The sequence below is a fragment of the Xiphophorus couchianus genome, chromosome 5, assembly GCF_001444195.1.
Source record: "Xiphophorus couchianus chromosome 5, X_couchianus-1.0, whole genome shotgun sequence".
NCBI classification, from domain to species: Eukaryota; Metazoa; Chordata; class Actinopteri; order Cyprinodontiformes; family Poeciliidae; genus Xiphophorus; species Xiphophorus couchianus.
Window position 1 is genome coordinate 30,284,554 of NC_040232.1, and position 16,943 is coordinate 30,301,496.

At 40.1% G+C, this 16,943-nt stretch overlaps 2 protein-coding genes across 3 annotated transcripts; both read left to right on the forward strand.

Moving 5' to 3' along the window:
* Positions 1-46: 46 nt before the first annotated feature.
* Positions 47-7,930, forward strand: pi4k2a (phosphatidylinositol 4-kinase type 2 alpha). The gene is made up of 9 exons (XM_028017680.1): positions 47-549; positions 3,431-3,631; positions 4,029-4,160; positions 4,800-4,953; positions 5,099-5,160; positions 6,045-6,144; positions 6,344-6,477; positions 6,604-6,663; positions 6,810-7,930. Exons 1-9 carry the CDS (start codon positions 217-219, stop codon positions 6,969-6,971), a joined length of 1,338 nt encoding a protein of 445 aa, XP_027873481.1. The 5' UTR covers positions 47-216; the 3' UTR covers positions 6,972-7,930.
* A 5,198-nt stretch (positions 7,931-13,128) lies between these two features.
* LOC114144633 (zinc finger protein 79) lies at positions 13,129-16,595 on the forward strand. 2 transcript variants are annotated; one of them, XM_028017683.1, is made up of 5 exons: positions 13,129-13,199; positions 13,269-13,410; positions 13,507-14,367; positions 14,880-15,176; positions 15,423-16,595. In XM_028017683.1, exons 3-5 carry the CDS (start codon positions 13,908-13,910, stop codon positions 15,998-16,000), a joined length of 1,335 nt encoding a protein of 444 aa, XP_027873484.1. In that variant the 5' UTR covers positions 13,129-13,199; positions 13,269-13,410; positions 13,507-13,907; the 3' UTR covers positions 16,001-16,595. The 2 variants fall into 2 exon arrangements, with proteins under 2 accessions (XP_027873484.1, XP_027873483.1); XM_028017682.1 differs by lacking the exon at positions 13,129-13,199 and having other exon boundaries at positions 13,214-13,410.
* The last annotated feature ends 348 nt before the right edge of the window (positions 16,596-16,943 follow it).

Consider the following 16,943-nt stretch of genomic DNA (forward strand, 5'->3'; position numbering starts at 1 on the left):
GACAGAAGGATTTCAACGCTGATTGGTTGCAGATCAACACACTCAACAGGTCCCGCCTCTTCCCGGAAGATGACAGTCATCTGATTTTGTTAGCCAGCGTCAGAGCTAACCAGCAAAACAACTGTCCTGCCTTTTCTTTTCTTCCTTTTCACCCTCTTTCTCCGTTTTGTCGTCTCTTAACGGAGGATAAAATAACTCCTCAGGTACCTTCGCACCATGGACGAGACAAGTCCGCTTGTCTCTCCGCTCCGCGACTCTGGGGATTTCAGCTACACGGAGCCTAACAGCCCCCGAGGCGCCTTCGGGAGCACGCCGGGCTCCGTGGTGCGCATCCCGCCCGGGAGTCCCGGAGGGAGCCAGGAGAGACAGCCGCTCTTGGACAAGGATCGAGGACACGCGTCTCGGGAGCGTCACAGGAACGAGTTCCCGGAAGATCCAGAGTTCAGGGAGATCATCCGCAAGGCCGAGCAAGCCATAGAGGAAGGGATCTACCCAGAGAGGATCTACCAGGGCTCCAGTGGAAGCTATTTTGTCAAAGACTCTCAGGGGGTAAGAGGAGCGGCTTTCACATCTACATCCTCGGGTTACTTAAAGGTTCCCAGAGGTTTCTCCTCGCACATCTGACAGAGTTGGGGTTCAGCTTGAAGATCTCTTTACATGTGTGTTGGGACATAGTTGTGGTCGATTGTTGATAACGGCCTTCTCTAACAATGCGGTGATGACATGGCAGATGGTCTACAACACATTTAAACACAACACACACTTTTACCCAGTTAACACAGCAAAATCTAAGATGCAATGCATTTAGGCCTACTGTAACACATAGCCCCTTGACAGCATCATTGGGTAAAGAGAGTTTATTTTTTCTTCTCATATGTGCATTTTATAGACAAAGAGCAGATCCTTGCTAAAGTGTGCTCCAGTTTACTATGGTAGCTAAATCCACTTTGAAAACAAAGCTTTAATATAGAGAGAATGCTGACGAGAAGCTTAGTATTCAAAGACCACATTATGACAGACTACTGATGGAACGAGACCCATTCAAAAATGCCTTGTTGTCCCATTAAGCAAAAATGTTGCAAAATAAGTTATCTACTGTCTTAAAGTTTCAATTCAAAAACACTTTATTTAACCCAAAGGGAAATCAAATGTCGTGGTAACGCATGTAATCCAAATATCTTCTTCGAGTCATTGTAGATGGCGGGCAGGAAAGATCTCCAGTAGCACTCAGTCTTACAACTACTCCGAAAAGGCCTCTGACTGAAGACTGTTGCTTTATGATGGTCTCATGACTATCATGACATGCTAGCAGCTCAATATCTGAGCAGCAGAGACGATATTCCACAGTAACATGTCCTGGGTGACTCCATCAGCTGTTTTCAAGCACTGCTCATCCTTTTGTTTTGCTTTTGCTGCTCCTTTTGTTGGTCTTTAAAATATAAATCTCACTGATACATTTTTCCAAACAAGTCTTGCTTTTTCATGGTTAAAACATTATAAAGGTAGGTTCCAGACTCATAAAAGGCTTTAAGACACAATACTAATGCATCCTGGGACTAAGCCAGCATTTCAATTTATTATGGTGTTGGTCTTTTAGGTATAAACTAGTTTGAAACCAATCATTTGCTGGGATAGTGGGTCTGCTCTTACTTGCTTAACAGACCTGCAACTCATTGTCTGTAGCTTCAGATAGTGTTAGTGATTGAAGAGGGATCGGTTGCGCAACTTGTTTCCAAGCATTGACTGTCCATTTCTTTTTTTAACTGAAAGTTTTTCTAAACGGACGCATTAGGCTTTCGTATAAGCTAGAAAAAAAGTATTATTTTGTTGTTCAGCAAACGGATCATGCAGCCACACGTCGGGGCGACGTTGTGATGACATTTTTGTGGTTTTGAAACTGTAAACTTTTTTTTTTACCTTTGGCATCCCGTGACACTGATAACAGCTGAAGTCCTTTTTAAAATGCTTTAATCATATGAGTTTGACTGTGCAGACAGATGCTAATCATTACAGGTTCATCTGCTGGGAAAAAGTCGCATGTCAGTGTTTGTTTAAATCCTTCTATCACATTGATCACTCACGCTGTAATGAGTTTAGTTTACTTTAGTCGTTCTCACAACGCAACTTCTGCTTTCTGTGGTGTTTTGTTCTATGTTTTTCTTTCTCCATAGAAAACTAACTCTTTATCTATTTGGACCAAAAACGTTGAACTCGCGCGCCTTCTTTGCTCTACAAACTGGAACTCTACAAATTGATGCACGGTGACTCGGATAAAAACCAAGTCACCATGGAGAAACTAGACAGTGTTCCTCTTCAAATAAGTACTTTAAACCTTCCTGGTGGCCACCGGATTTAATGAAGGACCTTGAGCCACTCGCATTCCTTCTTAATATGTCCTCGTCATTGTGTCCAATGTTGCGCAAAAGAGGGAAAAAACCAAGAAAAAGCAGAAGTCTCTTTTTGAAGCTTACATTTAGACCCTCGGTTTCAGTCTACTCGACATAAAAAGAACCACAGCCTTTCATTTACCTCTCATTTTGACTTGAGGCAGTTTAAAATAGAAAAGGCCATCGTAGGCGAACCGTAGGAGGTTTTTACTCTACGCAGCGACCTCCTGCCATTGACCCCCACCACTGCGCTTTCTTAAGTTAGTCACCGCTGTGCTAAGTAGTCATGTGCTACCTCTCTCTGAGGATTTTGTTGTTGTAATTGGTGGGAGTGTGTGTAATACAAGAGACATGTGATTTCTGTATTGAACTGTGAAATCACGGCACACCCCAAATCTGTCCTCCTCTTGTCAAACTTCTTATCCTCTTATCTGTTTTTATTTAAGGGAGCCCATTTGGAAGCTGTTTGTAGTTTTAATTTGTGTACGTTCCAACAGTTTAACCCACATTGAAGCTCTCTGTAGTGTCTTCATGCATAGTATACATCTGTAGTGTCTTCATAGTGTTCAGCTTTATCCCTTTTCACACTACCTTCTTTAAATGTGTTTTACAAACTTATTCAGACCCATTTAGCTTTTTTTTTTCTCATTTTGTCACATTGCATTAACAAATTTAAATGCACTTGCTTGGATTTTATGCGATAGACTGAAGTAGTGCATATTTAGGAAGTAAAATCACATCCTTCTGTCTGAGTTTATGCTAAGTCAGAATGGACAGAGAACAACAATTTTCAGGTTTTGAATGCCACACTCTCCAGAAATCTCTTTGTAAATATAATTTAAATGTAAACTTTACATTGTTGCTCTGTAACATAAAATCCCAATAAAGCACATTGAAGTTTGTTGTAATGCGTACGGACGCTGCGTACCGTATTTGTTATTTTAGCGTGGATTTCTGACTAATGATAGACTCGTATGTCCTCAGTTTAAACTTTTCATCTGGTACAAAATACAAGCCTTTTTTTTTTCTCGTTGTCTTTGCAGAAAATTATTGGTGTTTTCAAGCCAAAAAATGAAGAACCGTACGGCCAGCTGAATCCCAAGTGGACGAAGTGGCTCCAGAAACTGTGCTGTCCTTGCTGCTTTGGCCGCGACTGTTTGGTTCTAAACCAGGGCTACCTCTCAGAGGCCGGGGCCAGCCTGGTTGATCAGAAACTGGAACTCAACATTGTCCCCAGGACCAAGGTATCTTCCCTCACACCACTGCCTACATATTTCCGCTATGTCAGCTGGCAGAACTTCAGCAGATCTGATGCAGCAGGCCAAAAGGAGAGTTGAAAGAGCCAGAAAGCCAAGTGTTACATTTCTATTTATGTCTGGCTGCCAAACAGAGCTAGTTTTGGATGTATAATTGCATATTTATATTTATGTTGATATTTAAAATCGTTCTTCATGCATCCATGGTTGAGCAGTACAGAGCTGCTGTTGCTGCTTTTGTTTTAAAATTGAATTACCCTCAGCAGAAGAGGAGTTCTGGGCAGGTCCATACGGTGCCTGTACTCTTTTTTTTTTTTTTTTTTTTTTTTTTTTTTTTTTTTTTTTTTTTTTTTTTTCCTCCACCATGTCTCTATTGTCATTTTAGGTGGTGTATTTGGCAAGTGAAACATTCAACTACAGTGCCATAGACAGGGTCAAGTCTCGAGGGAAAAGGCTGGCTCTGGCGAAGGTGCCCAAAGTTGGTCAGCGCTTCCACAGAATTGGACTACCACCTAAGGTAAAAATATTGATGATTATAGAAATCTTTTTTTTATGAGGTTTTCACATCTTAAAAGTCTTCAAAGTCAATACCTGCCTATTTTTTTCAGTGAATTGTATTCATATTTTAGCTATTTACATTTATTGCTCCAATGTAAAGATTTTCTATAAGCTGGATTTTAATAAGCTCAAATTTAAATGCATTGAAAATAAAAGCACAACAGCAGGGAAGTGATCATCAGTATCAACAGTTCGTCACATGACTGCCAGAAATAGTTTTAAGTAAAACCTGTTCTTCGTGTTTTCAAACGGTAATCTAAAAGGAAACAAAAAAAAAAAAAGTGACTTTAAATGCAAACTGAAACCGGTCCACAAGACATAATTGGATTTTAATATTTAGTAAGGTAATGAAATCTACTGTACCTCTGGAGGCTGCGCATAATTTGCTAATTTGTTTTCCCCAGCGCTTTTATTTTCTTCATATTTTAAGTATGAAAAGAAATTGAAGCTAAATTAGTACCTGTGGATTTTGATCAGAAAGTGATGTTACCAAAATATGCCTGGACTGTCTTCTGATGTGCATAGTTGAGAAAAAAAAAAAAAGGTCCCACCCACACGTGTTAAGATATTTTTTTTTTCTCTCTCTAAACTTGAACAGGTCGGGTCCTTCCAAATCTTTGTCGACGGATACAAGGATGCAGATTTCTGGCTGCGGAGGTTTGAAGCGGAGCCTTTGCCGGAAAACACAAACCGTCAGCTACAGCTGCAGTTTGAACGCCTCGTGGTCCTCGACTACATCATCAGGAACACGGGTAATTGTGCTCAAAACGTAGATATTCAAGTTCCAGTATTTATTGGAATGTAGTTATTGGATCAGATTTTATTAGAAACTCAACTTTGATGCTTTTTTTGAGATGTCCCTTCTGAATACAACTTTTGGCCGTTTTTAAAATCTAGATAGAGGAAATGACAACTGGCTGCTGAAATACGACTGTCCCATGGACTCTGGAGGTAACAGGGTAAGGACAGACCCACCCACACACACACACACACACACACACACACACAAACACACATGCACATATTCTTGTACCTCTATTGCTCTGAAGACTTTGCATTGACTTCCATTCATTTTAGTAACTGCATTTATGCCCATCCCAAATCTCTTACCCTAACCAATACCACTGTACTCTGACCCTAACCTTACCAATACTTAACTCACACCAGACCTATAAACCGAACTATAAAAGCTCAGTACAATGGGGGGGAAAAAGTGAGGACTAGAGAAATGTCCTCACTTCCCGAAAAAGATTTCCATTTGTTTGTTAAATGTGTTTTTCGCTTCTCTATATTTAGCATGCTCAACTACACGCGCGCACACACAAACACAAACCTACTTGGGATCAGTAGTTCCATTTTGACTCTTTCTTTCAGTAAAAATGACCTAAGTAAAAACCTATTCACCGTTGTTTTCCTAACTATAATGTACGGTCTGCTACATATCCATTGAGAAATTCAAGAACAAATGCACCTGTGTTAAATGTTGAAGTTTTTCTCTTTGCAAGTAAGAAGCTTTCATTTTTCATCTCCTGTTGTTGCCTCCTAGCTCCTTTTAGGGAGTAAGTGTTATAAGTAATCAGAAAGAAGTATTTTTATGAAAACCTATGACATGTTTGTGTGTTTTTTGAAATTTTAAAAACACACGGACAAATATTGCTATCTGTTCATCAAGCTTCATGGAAGCATTTTAACAGGAATATCATTTTGTGATTGGGCTTTAAATGTCGCTGGCTCCTCAGAACCTAACCCAACTCTACGTTGACCCCTGGCTAACTGAGAGATCAGATCAAAGTGCATATTTTGTGCTGTGTTTATCTTGAATGTTTGCATTTCCCCCCTCCAGGACACAGATTGGGTTGTAGTCAAGGAACCCATCATCAAGTTGGCAGCTATAGACAACGGCCTTGCCTTTCCACTCAAACACCCCGACTCCTGGAGAGCTTGTAAGAAACTCTACATGCTTATGGCTTACCAGTAGACTGATGTCTCACACAAATGTATTCTAAGAAGTCTATTTGGTGTATTTGTCATCTCTGTTGAAATATACTGGTTGTTTTGGGGACATAGCAACAGATTATCAGTGTTGATGATTATGTTGTTTTAAGACACTGTTAAGAAACAGCTTTACTGTCTGATTTGCAGACCCGTTCTACTGGGCATGGCTGTCCCAAGCCAAAGTGGCTTTCTCCATGGAAATCAAAGAGTTGGTGCTTCCCAAACTATCAGATCCGAACTTCATCAAAGACCTGGAAGAGGACCTCTATGAACTATTTAAGGCAAGAAAAGCCTCAGCATTGACGTAAATTGTAGCTGCAAAGTGAAGTAGGAATGGGCGGTTGACCTAGAAGGTGGCTAGTTTACTTGAAGGTAACAAACATGCACATATTTTCTTTTTGTTACAGAAAGATCCGGGCTTCGACAGGGGACAGTTTCACAAGCAAGTATCTGTCATGAGGGGGCAGGTGAGTTCTCTCCTCTCTTCCCTATGATTGCTCTAAAATCTAAAATTGAAACCCCAACTTTATCAAAAACTTTTTTAGGGATGTTTAATCTAAAAAGAATTTTTTTTTTTTTTTGCTTTCTCATATTCCTATCATTACATCTTCAGATCTTAAACCTATGCCAAGCACTGAAAGACGGTAAATCCCCGCTCCAGTTGGTCCAGATGCCCCCGGTTATTGTTGAAACGGCGAGAGCACCTCAGAGAGCAAACAGTGAATCCTACACACAGAGTTTCCAGAGCAGAAGACCCTTCTTCACCTGGTGGTAGTGCAGAAGAAAAGCAGCAGCAGATTGCCATGCCGAGGGAGCGTCTGTGCATGGATGGAGGAGGAAACAGATTTTTGTTTTGGGAAGAAAAAAAGGTCCTACCACCTCTCCTCTCCTTGTTTTGTCTTTTTTTTTTTGCTGCAGAAGGAAAGTGTTTGGATGTAGGAATGAGGCCAAAAGAAGAGGGATTTCCCAGAATATCTTCCCTGTCTGCATCCGTGCCTTGTGTTAATATGATTGAAGAAGGTTTTGTGCAATGACATTTCTCTGCACTCATTGGCGCATGCTATGGTTGCTCACACACCCACTTGCACACCACTCAGAACCGGCGTGTTCATGTGCGTGTACGTTTTTTTGGACGAGAGGTGTTTTGCATTCCATTGGTTTTTCTTTCGTTTTGTTTTCCTCGCACGTCTCAACACTCATGGAGATTTCCTCTCCCACGCTGGCAACAGCAGTGCCAATACATTTGCTTTTCGTCGACTATGAGATTAACTCTCACACACTTAGGAGGAGGGGCACTAAAGCTGTTTGAATTTCTATACATTGACCATGTGAACTGGATCCACAGTATGCATCGTTTCTGTGGTAATCAAAATCTACGTCTAAGCCGTCTGAGGTGACGTTACAAAACAGAGGTACGTACATTTAAAGAGATTGAATAAGATAGCAGCCATGTTATTTGTTTGCCTAATTAGTTTTTTTTCTGAAAATTAATTAAAAATTAATTAAAAAAGAGCAAAGTTCTGCTTCAGTAACCAAACAGGTGGGTTTTTTGTACCCGCCTCCGTTTTTCCCAGTCATGACGATTCCCCGGACGTTTGTGGCTCTTGGGGTCGACCCAAGTAAACGAGAAGTAACATACTGCTGAACTGAGATTGTTTTGTCACACTGCACTGTATAATTTGTATGTAATATTTAATGATAGATTATAACTGAAATATATTCAATTAATACTGATTTGTGTTCTTTTGCATTCTTTCCGTCGGAACTGGTAGATCCAGTTCTTGTCTGAAAATAATATCCTCAATAAAAACATTTTGTCGAAGGCGGGCAAAAATATTTCCAAGCATTAAAGCTCCGTATAGGTCCAGACCGTTTCACCTTAGCAGCTAGTCCAAATTTCCAGGACTGAAGTGGAGTTTTACCATCGTAAAACAATCCAGTCTCAACATCAGTGATTTATGTAAATACTCCTTTTATGAACTGCTATGTTCCACTTGCTGACTTAATAGTCATCAGATCCCGTATTAATAGCCACTCAACTCGTACCAAAAGTACAAAACACTATAAGGACCACTTATACCCCATAGACCTGCAACAGAAAGCTTTCAAGCTTAAAAGTCATCACACAAATAATCATTTGTTTGCCCAATAAATTTTAGGATGCTTGTTTCACACAAAAACACTGGGAAATGTTTCACTTTTGCTTTCCATTAATAGATTTAACCAATCCAAGTTTTGCTTTTTGAAGTGTAAGAAAGTACCGTTTATCCATATCACATGTTCTGAACCTTTGTGACTCCACCTTATTGCTGGTAGTGTTGTTCTAGGACTGATTGTGTCTGTTAATCCAGAATGCAACAAAAAGCTGCAGGGACCATTTCTATTGATGAAGCTTTGATTTTTTTTAAAAAAAATAACTGCTTTACTGTTTAGCTACATTTCTTGTGTGCTCATGCAAAATCAGAAGTCATTATTCACTGAAATCTTTGTAATATTTTAACTCCATCCTGAATGGACATCGTAATTTTACATCTTTACAAGCTCAAATGTTTTAAAAAAAGCATTATTACTACACAACACATTTATCTAAAAGAAATTCCACATGCAACTATATGCAGTTGTGAAATACTATCATCGCTCCACACAACCTCTTGTTTTAAACACACATAGTTTGACACGATGGTGCACCTATAATCTGTTTTTAGCAGATACAGCAACACAGAAGAGATTTTGCTATAGTAACACACAACATAACACATTTCCATCAATGCAGAACCAGGCTTTTTTACTTATTACTGTCCTTCCGTCTTCTACAAGTAGGCATTGTTTTCAGTGGAGGATGCGGTGAAGGTAGCGTTCAGAATCTCTGGCACTCTCCATCCTAATGCCCAACCTCCATGATGATGGCTTGAAGGGATTTTGATTCCCTGTAATGTCTTCATCTGCTGGCAGTTTAAATGTCTCCAGACTTTCTGACTGATCAGCATTATCTTCGACAGAGTAGACGGCTAATGGCTCCTCAACCCTGAAGACAGAAAGGCAACAGTAAGTTTATCTGACCACCATGAAATCCACAAAAAACAATAATTAAAGAAAAAACAGCCATAAATAAATCACAAATGCAACAAGTTGCTTTTATGCATGAACATTTTCTAATCTGGGTTTATCCCTATGAAAGAACAGTGAATGCAGATCTCTCAAACTATTTTTTGATAGTTTGATATGTTTAAACTATGTTTAATGCTCTTATTAACAGCACTTTGTTTATTCACACACAGCTCCAATAATTTGTCAACAAGAATCAGGTTTTCAACAGTTTGAAAAGATAAATCAAGTCACATTTCATTGCATAATCCATTTTACCAACTGAGCAATTCAAAGTGCTTTACATTGAAAACATGAAACAACAAACAGCAGGAAACATTACACTCCTGTGGCTGTAAGATCCCACAGTTGCTATTTTGAATAAGTTAGGGACACTATTGTCACATATTCCTAATGGCCCATAGCAAATCTTTCTAATGAAATTTCCTGATTTGCATTCCTTTGTTTTATCCTTCTGAATCAAGGTTTGTCTAGTTATTAGATTTTTAGGAAAATTAAATCAGCTTGCTGTAATCTCACGCATATTTTTAACAATGTGTGATTCTTCATTACTAGCCTGAGAAGGCCAGCTTCATCGCAGTGAGGAATGTGAAACATGAAGTATGAGGCGTCTTTGCAAAATGGTTTGTAGGCAGATCAGAACTTTTTTGCAAGGTCAGTGTTGATTTGTCAGGTCCATGATATTAAACACACCTTTCAAGACACAAACTCAGAATCCTCCTATCAGACGTTTTCACATACCTGAGATACCCCGAAGTTCTGAGCCACTTGTGTTTACTGTGTCCTTCCGCTCTTGTTCCGGTCTTATTCCTGGCTCGAACTCTCAGCCCCACCAAGGCCTGGGCCAGGCCCACTTCATCTTCTACCTGCTCCTCTTCACTCTGCTTTCCCTCCTCTGCTCCTTCCGGATTTCCTTCCACGTCCTGCCACACTAGCTTCGCCCGATGCTCCGCGTTTCTGTCCCCCGCCGTTCTGAACAGCTTGTGCAGCTGATGCAGGTTCACCCCTGAGAAGATGTTGGAACAGCCCGACTTCCTACTGCGTCGACTGAAAGGTTTCCACTCCGCAGGCAGACAGTCCTCAGTGGAGCTGACTTCTAAGGCCTCTGCCATATTATTATGTCAGACAGCTTAGTTGTTTTTTTTTTATCCTGCACAAGAATCAAAAAAGGTAACCTTGATAAAATAACTGGAAAATAAAATAATTGAAAGGAGGGGGGAAATCTAAGAAAAGAAGCCAAGCTGTTCAAACTAAATAGAAGAGACTTCATCTGGAAACTTCCTGCCACAGCAGAAAAAAGCCACTATATTCTATTATTAACACAACAAATATCCATACGTCTACTGGATTAGGCCAATCTTCTGACCTCAAGGACTTATGATCAAATATAAATTGTCAACAAAAAAAACCCCCATTGGAAACAGGCAAAAAGCTGGCCAGCACATAAAACAAAGGATTGATTGCTATTAAGCAAATTAAGATTTTTACATTGATTATTGCAAGAGTTTTAATAATTTTGAGACATTATTTTAATACAGAGTAAATATATTTAGATGAGTTGTCTTTTTTCAAATTTCATATTTTACATGAAGTTTTACTATCTTTTGAGAGATGTTTGTGTCGAGCTTCTTGGCTTAAATCCATGTTTGAATACTTTTGGACTTACCTATACGTGTTGAGTCCTAAGAAAAATGTAAAATCTGCACAGCTAAAACGTATCAATAATTTATCATTTTAGTGACAAACTCCACAAACAAATAAATCAATCTGCTTAATTTTGCATGTCTGCAGCAATGCATGCTGTCCTGAAGCGTCCCGCATTAAGAGATCTCATGTTTTTTGTTGATCGAATACAGTTTTCAATAAATTACGAAAAATCTATACTTTGTAGAACTAGTCATCCATGTTTGCAAATTTAGGCCATCTTGCTATTCTCTGAGAAAAGGTTTGGATAGAAAATGATTGTATTGATCAATTTTGCTTCAGATTTTAGATGCCCAACAGATTAAGAAAATAATGATCTTTCTTCAGAATATAAAAGAACATAATAATTATTGACAATATTTGCTCACAGTATTTTTATGAGGTAGCCCAGAGGTTCTTTTGTTTACCAACTAAATGGCACTCGGCAAAAACTTTTTTCTAAACCGAGAAATAATGTTGCTTACTCTGAAAAGTTATTTTGAAAAAGACAAATGCAGCGTGGTCCAATCATAATGCTTACCTTAGGTTCTGTAGATTGAATGAGACGGTCTGACTCTACACTACAGTCAGGCACTGACAACCTAATTACTGAACCAGCATCTAGACTGCAGGCTTCACCATCACCTAATGCTGAGCTGACCCAGTTCTAACGACAGCGTCAGAGACAAATAGAGCCGCGGGGGAAGGAATAATCAAAGAGTAATCCAGCAGTGACGTCAAGCCCAAGGCGATCACCTCAGCGTCAGCCTATAAACAAAGAAGGAGAGAGAATTTAACAACCAGGAAAAGAATGTGTAAAAATATCAAGGCTGAGTGGGATTATGTGGAGAAGTAACCTAGGAAAAAATAAGGAGAAAGCACAGGAATAGAATGGTTCTGTTATTTGAATATTGAACTACAGTACACATCCGTTTCCTGCAGCCGTAGATATCTGCCGTAACTCACAACAGTCTGAAGTTGGAAGCCCCCCCCCTGCCATCACTCTAATCTTTAGCTCCTTCCACTGATTGTCTATCATATGCAGATCTGGACTTTGGCTGGGCCACACCAACATGTTAATATTACATCCAGTAAGATAAGTTAAAAACGTGTTGGTAAAATTAAACGATTGCTTTGAACTTAGATCCGTCAGGAGCATGAACAGTTTGGAGCTTAACTTTATATCGCACTTTGTTTCTTTTTGCTTGCTGTTTTGTGGGATATGTGATTGTACAAGAGGTTTTCCTTGCCTGTGCAAGGAAAGCATGCTTGACAATAAAAAGGCTTTCACTTCTCACTTTTGAGCCATTATTTAGCAGGATCCTGGCAAGGAGGCCATTCAAGCAGTTCTTTCAAAATTAGACCTTGAGGCATTTTTTACTCCTTGAGTGACTTTTTAAATCTAAAAGTCCAGTTTTTTAATTAGATGCCCGACTGTTACTTTATAGGTCAATGTGCAAATCATCATCCTGGACTAGCCCAAATCGTGGATGGGGAAGATCCCAAAAATTATTTCCAAGAGTGGACTCAAATGCATTTTACTGGTACAAGATGAATGCTTAGCAGACAATTGCAGATTTCTGTTTTTTTGGGTTTTTTTTTAAAAGTGTGTTGAGTGACATTAGATTTGATGTTTTTCTAATCTTTTTTTTTTGTTGGATGGGTATTAAAAGCATTGTGTAGAGTAAACAAACAGGAAACAACTTTGAGATTAAGTAGTCCAAGTTGTCTAGTAGCTCAATTAGAAAAGCTGGAACACAACGCAGAGGTTCACTAAGAGAGAAGAGGATCAACAAAACAGTGATCCAATTGCGAATTAAAGGCACAGCAAGAGATATATAATACCACTACATAAGAGAGGACAATTAGATTAAGAATAGCCTGGGTTAAGGTCAAGAGAAAATTACGAATTGGTGCATTAAATGTAAAATTGGTTTTAAAAAATCTGCAGTAACCAGTTCTCCTTAAATATTTCTCAGCTGCCTCTTCGTTAGAGAAAATTATTCAAAAACCAGCAGTAAACATTAGGTAGCAGCAAAATGATTAGCCTCATTTGATGCAACATTTGCTTTATTGATTGCAAAGCCTATTAAATGGGTTCTACAAACAGAAAAAATGTTTTTTCCAAAAAATATCGTCAAAGTTATAAAATATCTGATTTCGTGGTATGTAATTTTCCTTGTGACACCTGAACGCAACGTCAATCATCCAGCAGGTGTGTGAGTGCAACATAAGCAGCTGTGTGGCTCCGCTTCAGCAAATTTGTAACACTTCATTTTTTGAGAGAGAGTTTGCAAAAACTGAATATGAGTCGACTTTTTGTCGTACTGCTGAAATCTCGACGGATTCAACTTTCCAGAATGTGTGTTCAGCAAAGAGCAACTTACATCCGCGACAAACCACCCAAAGACAAAATAGGCGGTGTGGTAAGTTCAAAGCTCCAAAGTAGACTTCTTTGATGTGTTTTGTTAGAAAATTAGACTGTTTCTTGTTTGACTTATTTCATTTTTGTTTGTCTAAAGGAGTCTATGTTTGTCCTTACTGTGACGTTTGTGGCCATCCTCGGGCCTTCCGGTTGGATTCTATCAAACTTGGACCACTACAAAGGCCGAGAGTAATGGCGGACACGCCGCAGAGCCATTTCGGTGTGCTTGCTGTTGAATATGGGATTTGAATATTGTTGGATACTGCAATAAAGTCTCGTATTATGACGAGTGTGCGGGTTTTTGTGGATAAAGTTGCAGTTTGGCACGCCCACCATTAGGTGTCGCAATGTGTGGGAGATGCAAGAATCCCAACCTCAATTTTTTGAGCGACTGAAATGTCATACATATCGCATTGCGCGGAAGTGGAGTTTCTGTTTACAAATCAACAGCAAACCTAGGTCAATCAGCGAAAAATATTACAAAAAATTGAATGCGCCATGAAACCGCAGCTGTCCGGGGCGCAAAGGCGAGCGTTTGCGCCTTCATTGTGCGGATCTGAGGCTGTGCGGTCAATTCAAGAGGAGCTTGTTGCTGCGATACACGGAGCTCTGGAAGTGGCTGTGGAGATCGCAGTCCGGGAGGTGCGAACCCTCGTAAGTCAGGCGACAAGCGACATGTACGTAGAGCTGCGGAGGGAGAATGAGTCCCTGAAAGAGACGCTGCAGCGGGCAGAAGAGATGCTGGCTGAATGTGAGCGGCTTGAGGATAATGACAGTGGCGTTATGCGAAGAGGCGAGGCGCCCCACCCTACTCCCTGCACGAATGCTACAACAGAAAGCACCGAGATCAGGAGTGAGCCTGCAGGTCACGACTGCCCTGGCCCGGATGTTCGAGGTGAATATATGAACAGACGTGAGGAGCGGCTAGCCTCAGGACAAGAAAAGGATCATAATAAAGGTAGGCCCACATGTCTGTGTGCACATACAGTAGGTGTGATGTTTCATTTACACCACATTGCTGACAGTATTCGTTTACCCTCATGTGCCTATTTAGCTTCAACTCTTAAAAAAAAGCTTTCTATAATTAGGGGACAAATGACTATTCTTAGAAATGCTCATTTGTGAGGTCAAACGCTGATGTTGGACTACAAGGCTTAGTTTGAAGTCGTCTTTCTAATCCATCCCAGTGGTGATTTATTGAGTAGAGATTAGGACTTTGGGGGCCAGTCATGTTCCTCCATACCAAACTTGCTCATTCGTTTCTTTATACTCTTCTGTGTGTACTGGTGCATTGTCATGTTTAAACAGGAAGGAGTCATTCCTAAAATGCTCAGCAAAATGCAGATGGTGAATAAACTTTAAAAAAAAGTCTATACACTTTTATTTTGCATTACATTCAATGTCATTACAACAAATTTCTGTTGAACATTTTTGTATTTTTACAATTTGCTTCATTTTTTCCCCCAATAGGTTCCACTGAGATGACATCTCAGATGATTGCATTGAAAAACGAAGGCGCGATAACATGTCGAAACCCACGAGCTCCAGGGTCTGCGCCACCTCTCAGCACTGCCGTCAAATCTACAATGGAGCAAGTTATCGTAAAGCAGGAAAGACTGGAAGAGCAAAGGAGTGGAGCGTCCTGCTGTTTGGAATTAATTAAAGAGGAAAACTTGAGCATGGAGGGCATCGGGTGGCCACCAGAGGAGATAGATATTCAGAGTCAAGATCCCGAGACTCATCTTCTTGGTGCAAGGGTAGATCAAGGTAAGAGGCAAACCAGATGAGCTCAAAGTTGAAGAAATGTGCAGAAGCATTTCTAGTTAAGGTTTTAAATGTTTGGTCCATCGGTCAACAAGAGACATTTTGCCCCCTCTATCCAGTTAAAAAGAAATTCACTCTTTCTTGTTAAAACAAGCAAAAATATATAATTTGTGACAAACAAAAGATTGTAAACCTTACATTTTTCATCATGACGTTATGGTTTTATCTGGTTTATTTTCATTTCCTCAGCTTGTCCTCCAGACATGAGCAGCAGCCTCCCATCTGCCTCCGATCTTCAGTCTGTCTCCCCAGAGTTTCCAAACTTCTTCCACCTGGCAGAACAAGCTTCCGTATCACAAGTTCTTCCGCAGGTCCACAGATTCCACATCGAAGCAGACTGCAGCGTTTCCACCGTTCCCACGTGCAAGTTCTGCGGTCAGACCTTCCCCCTGCCCAGCCTGCTGCGGCGACACTACGGCCAGTGCCGCCAGAGGCTCCAGCAGCGCTGCCTGCCGCCCGTAACGGGGGGTGCGCGAACTAGGCTGCAGCTGTACCCCCCGGGCTGCAGCCCCTTCCGCTGTACCGTGTGCAGCCGAGAGTTCAACCGCTTGGAAAACCTGAAGACCCACCTGCGCATCCACACCGGAGAGAGGCCGTACACCTGCTCTGTGTGCCTCAAGTGTTTCCGCCACTCGGGAGCCCTCACCCGGCATTTCCGCATCCACACCGGTGAGAAGCCGTACGTCTGCGGGCAGTGTGGGAAGTCGTTCAGGAACTGTGGTGGGCTCAAATTCCACCAGCGCTCTCACAGCGATCACCAGCAGTAGATATAGAGAGTGTTAACTTCTTTAATGCATTAAATTATAAGCATATTCATCTGAAGCAGATGATTAAAAATATCAGTTTGTCAGCAGTCTTCCCCAGGATTGATTTTGGCAAAAAAAAAATTCCAATATTATAACTTTTTATTTATTTTAGACAAAACGATTAACTGCAAGTCAAAATCTGTAAAGAGTCAATACAATACGCAAGTGTCACGTTTAGAAAAGAAATGCTACTATTGGGGTTTCAATTACATTTTTCATTTATTGAAATGCTCTGATGCTTTAAGGGTAAATATTTTTATACATGGTTTTTACAGGGTCTTTTAAAATGTTTCCTTGACAAAGTGTTTTCACAAATTAGCCTTTATAATTGTGGTGGAGCTGTAATGTCTGAGTCAGCATTTAATAAAACCTTCAAACGGTGGAATGTATTAGATTAACTTATATTAATAGCAGTATACAGGTATTGTGACAATAGTAGTGCATAATGACATTTTATGTTTTTTTTGTGGGGCCTTCTGATTTCAAAGTGCTGTATTTTGTCATTCTATTTTTAGTATTTAAATAAATTCACTGTATGAGCCAGTTTGAGCTGGTATTGTTGACTTGCGTGCTTTTTTACCATTACAGTAGAGGGCGACAAAGATAATTTCTCCCTTTCAACTCATGCTGGGTAATCACAAAATATTAAACGCCAACATACAAATACATTCAGAACATCAGTTTGACAGTAATTGCTTTGCTTATCCAGTCAAAAACATTCCAAAAACTTGGCATTTAATTTCTGACAATAACCTGAATTATCATTTTAGGAATATGTAAGCAATATAGCACTTTACCAGCCACATCACTATTCATTCAGGTGGGTCATGTTTAAGAAAACATCACAACTCTTGTAAAATGTGACAACTCTCCAACTGAAACTTATTTTAATCAATCATGCACT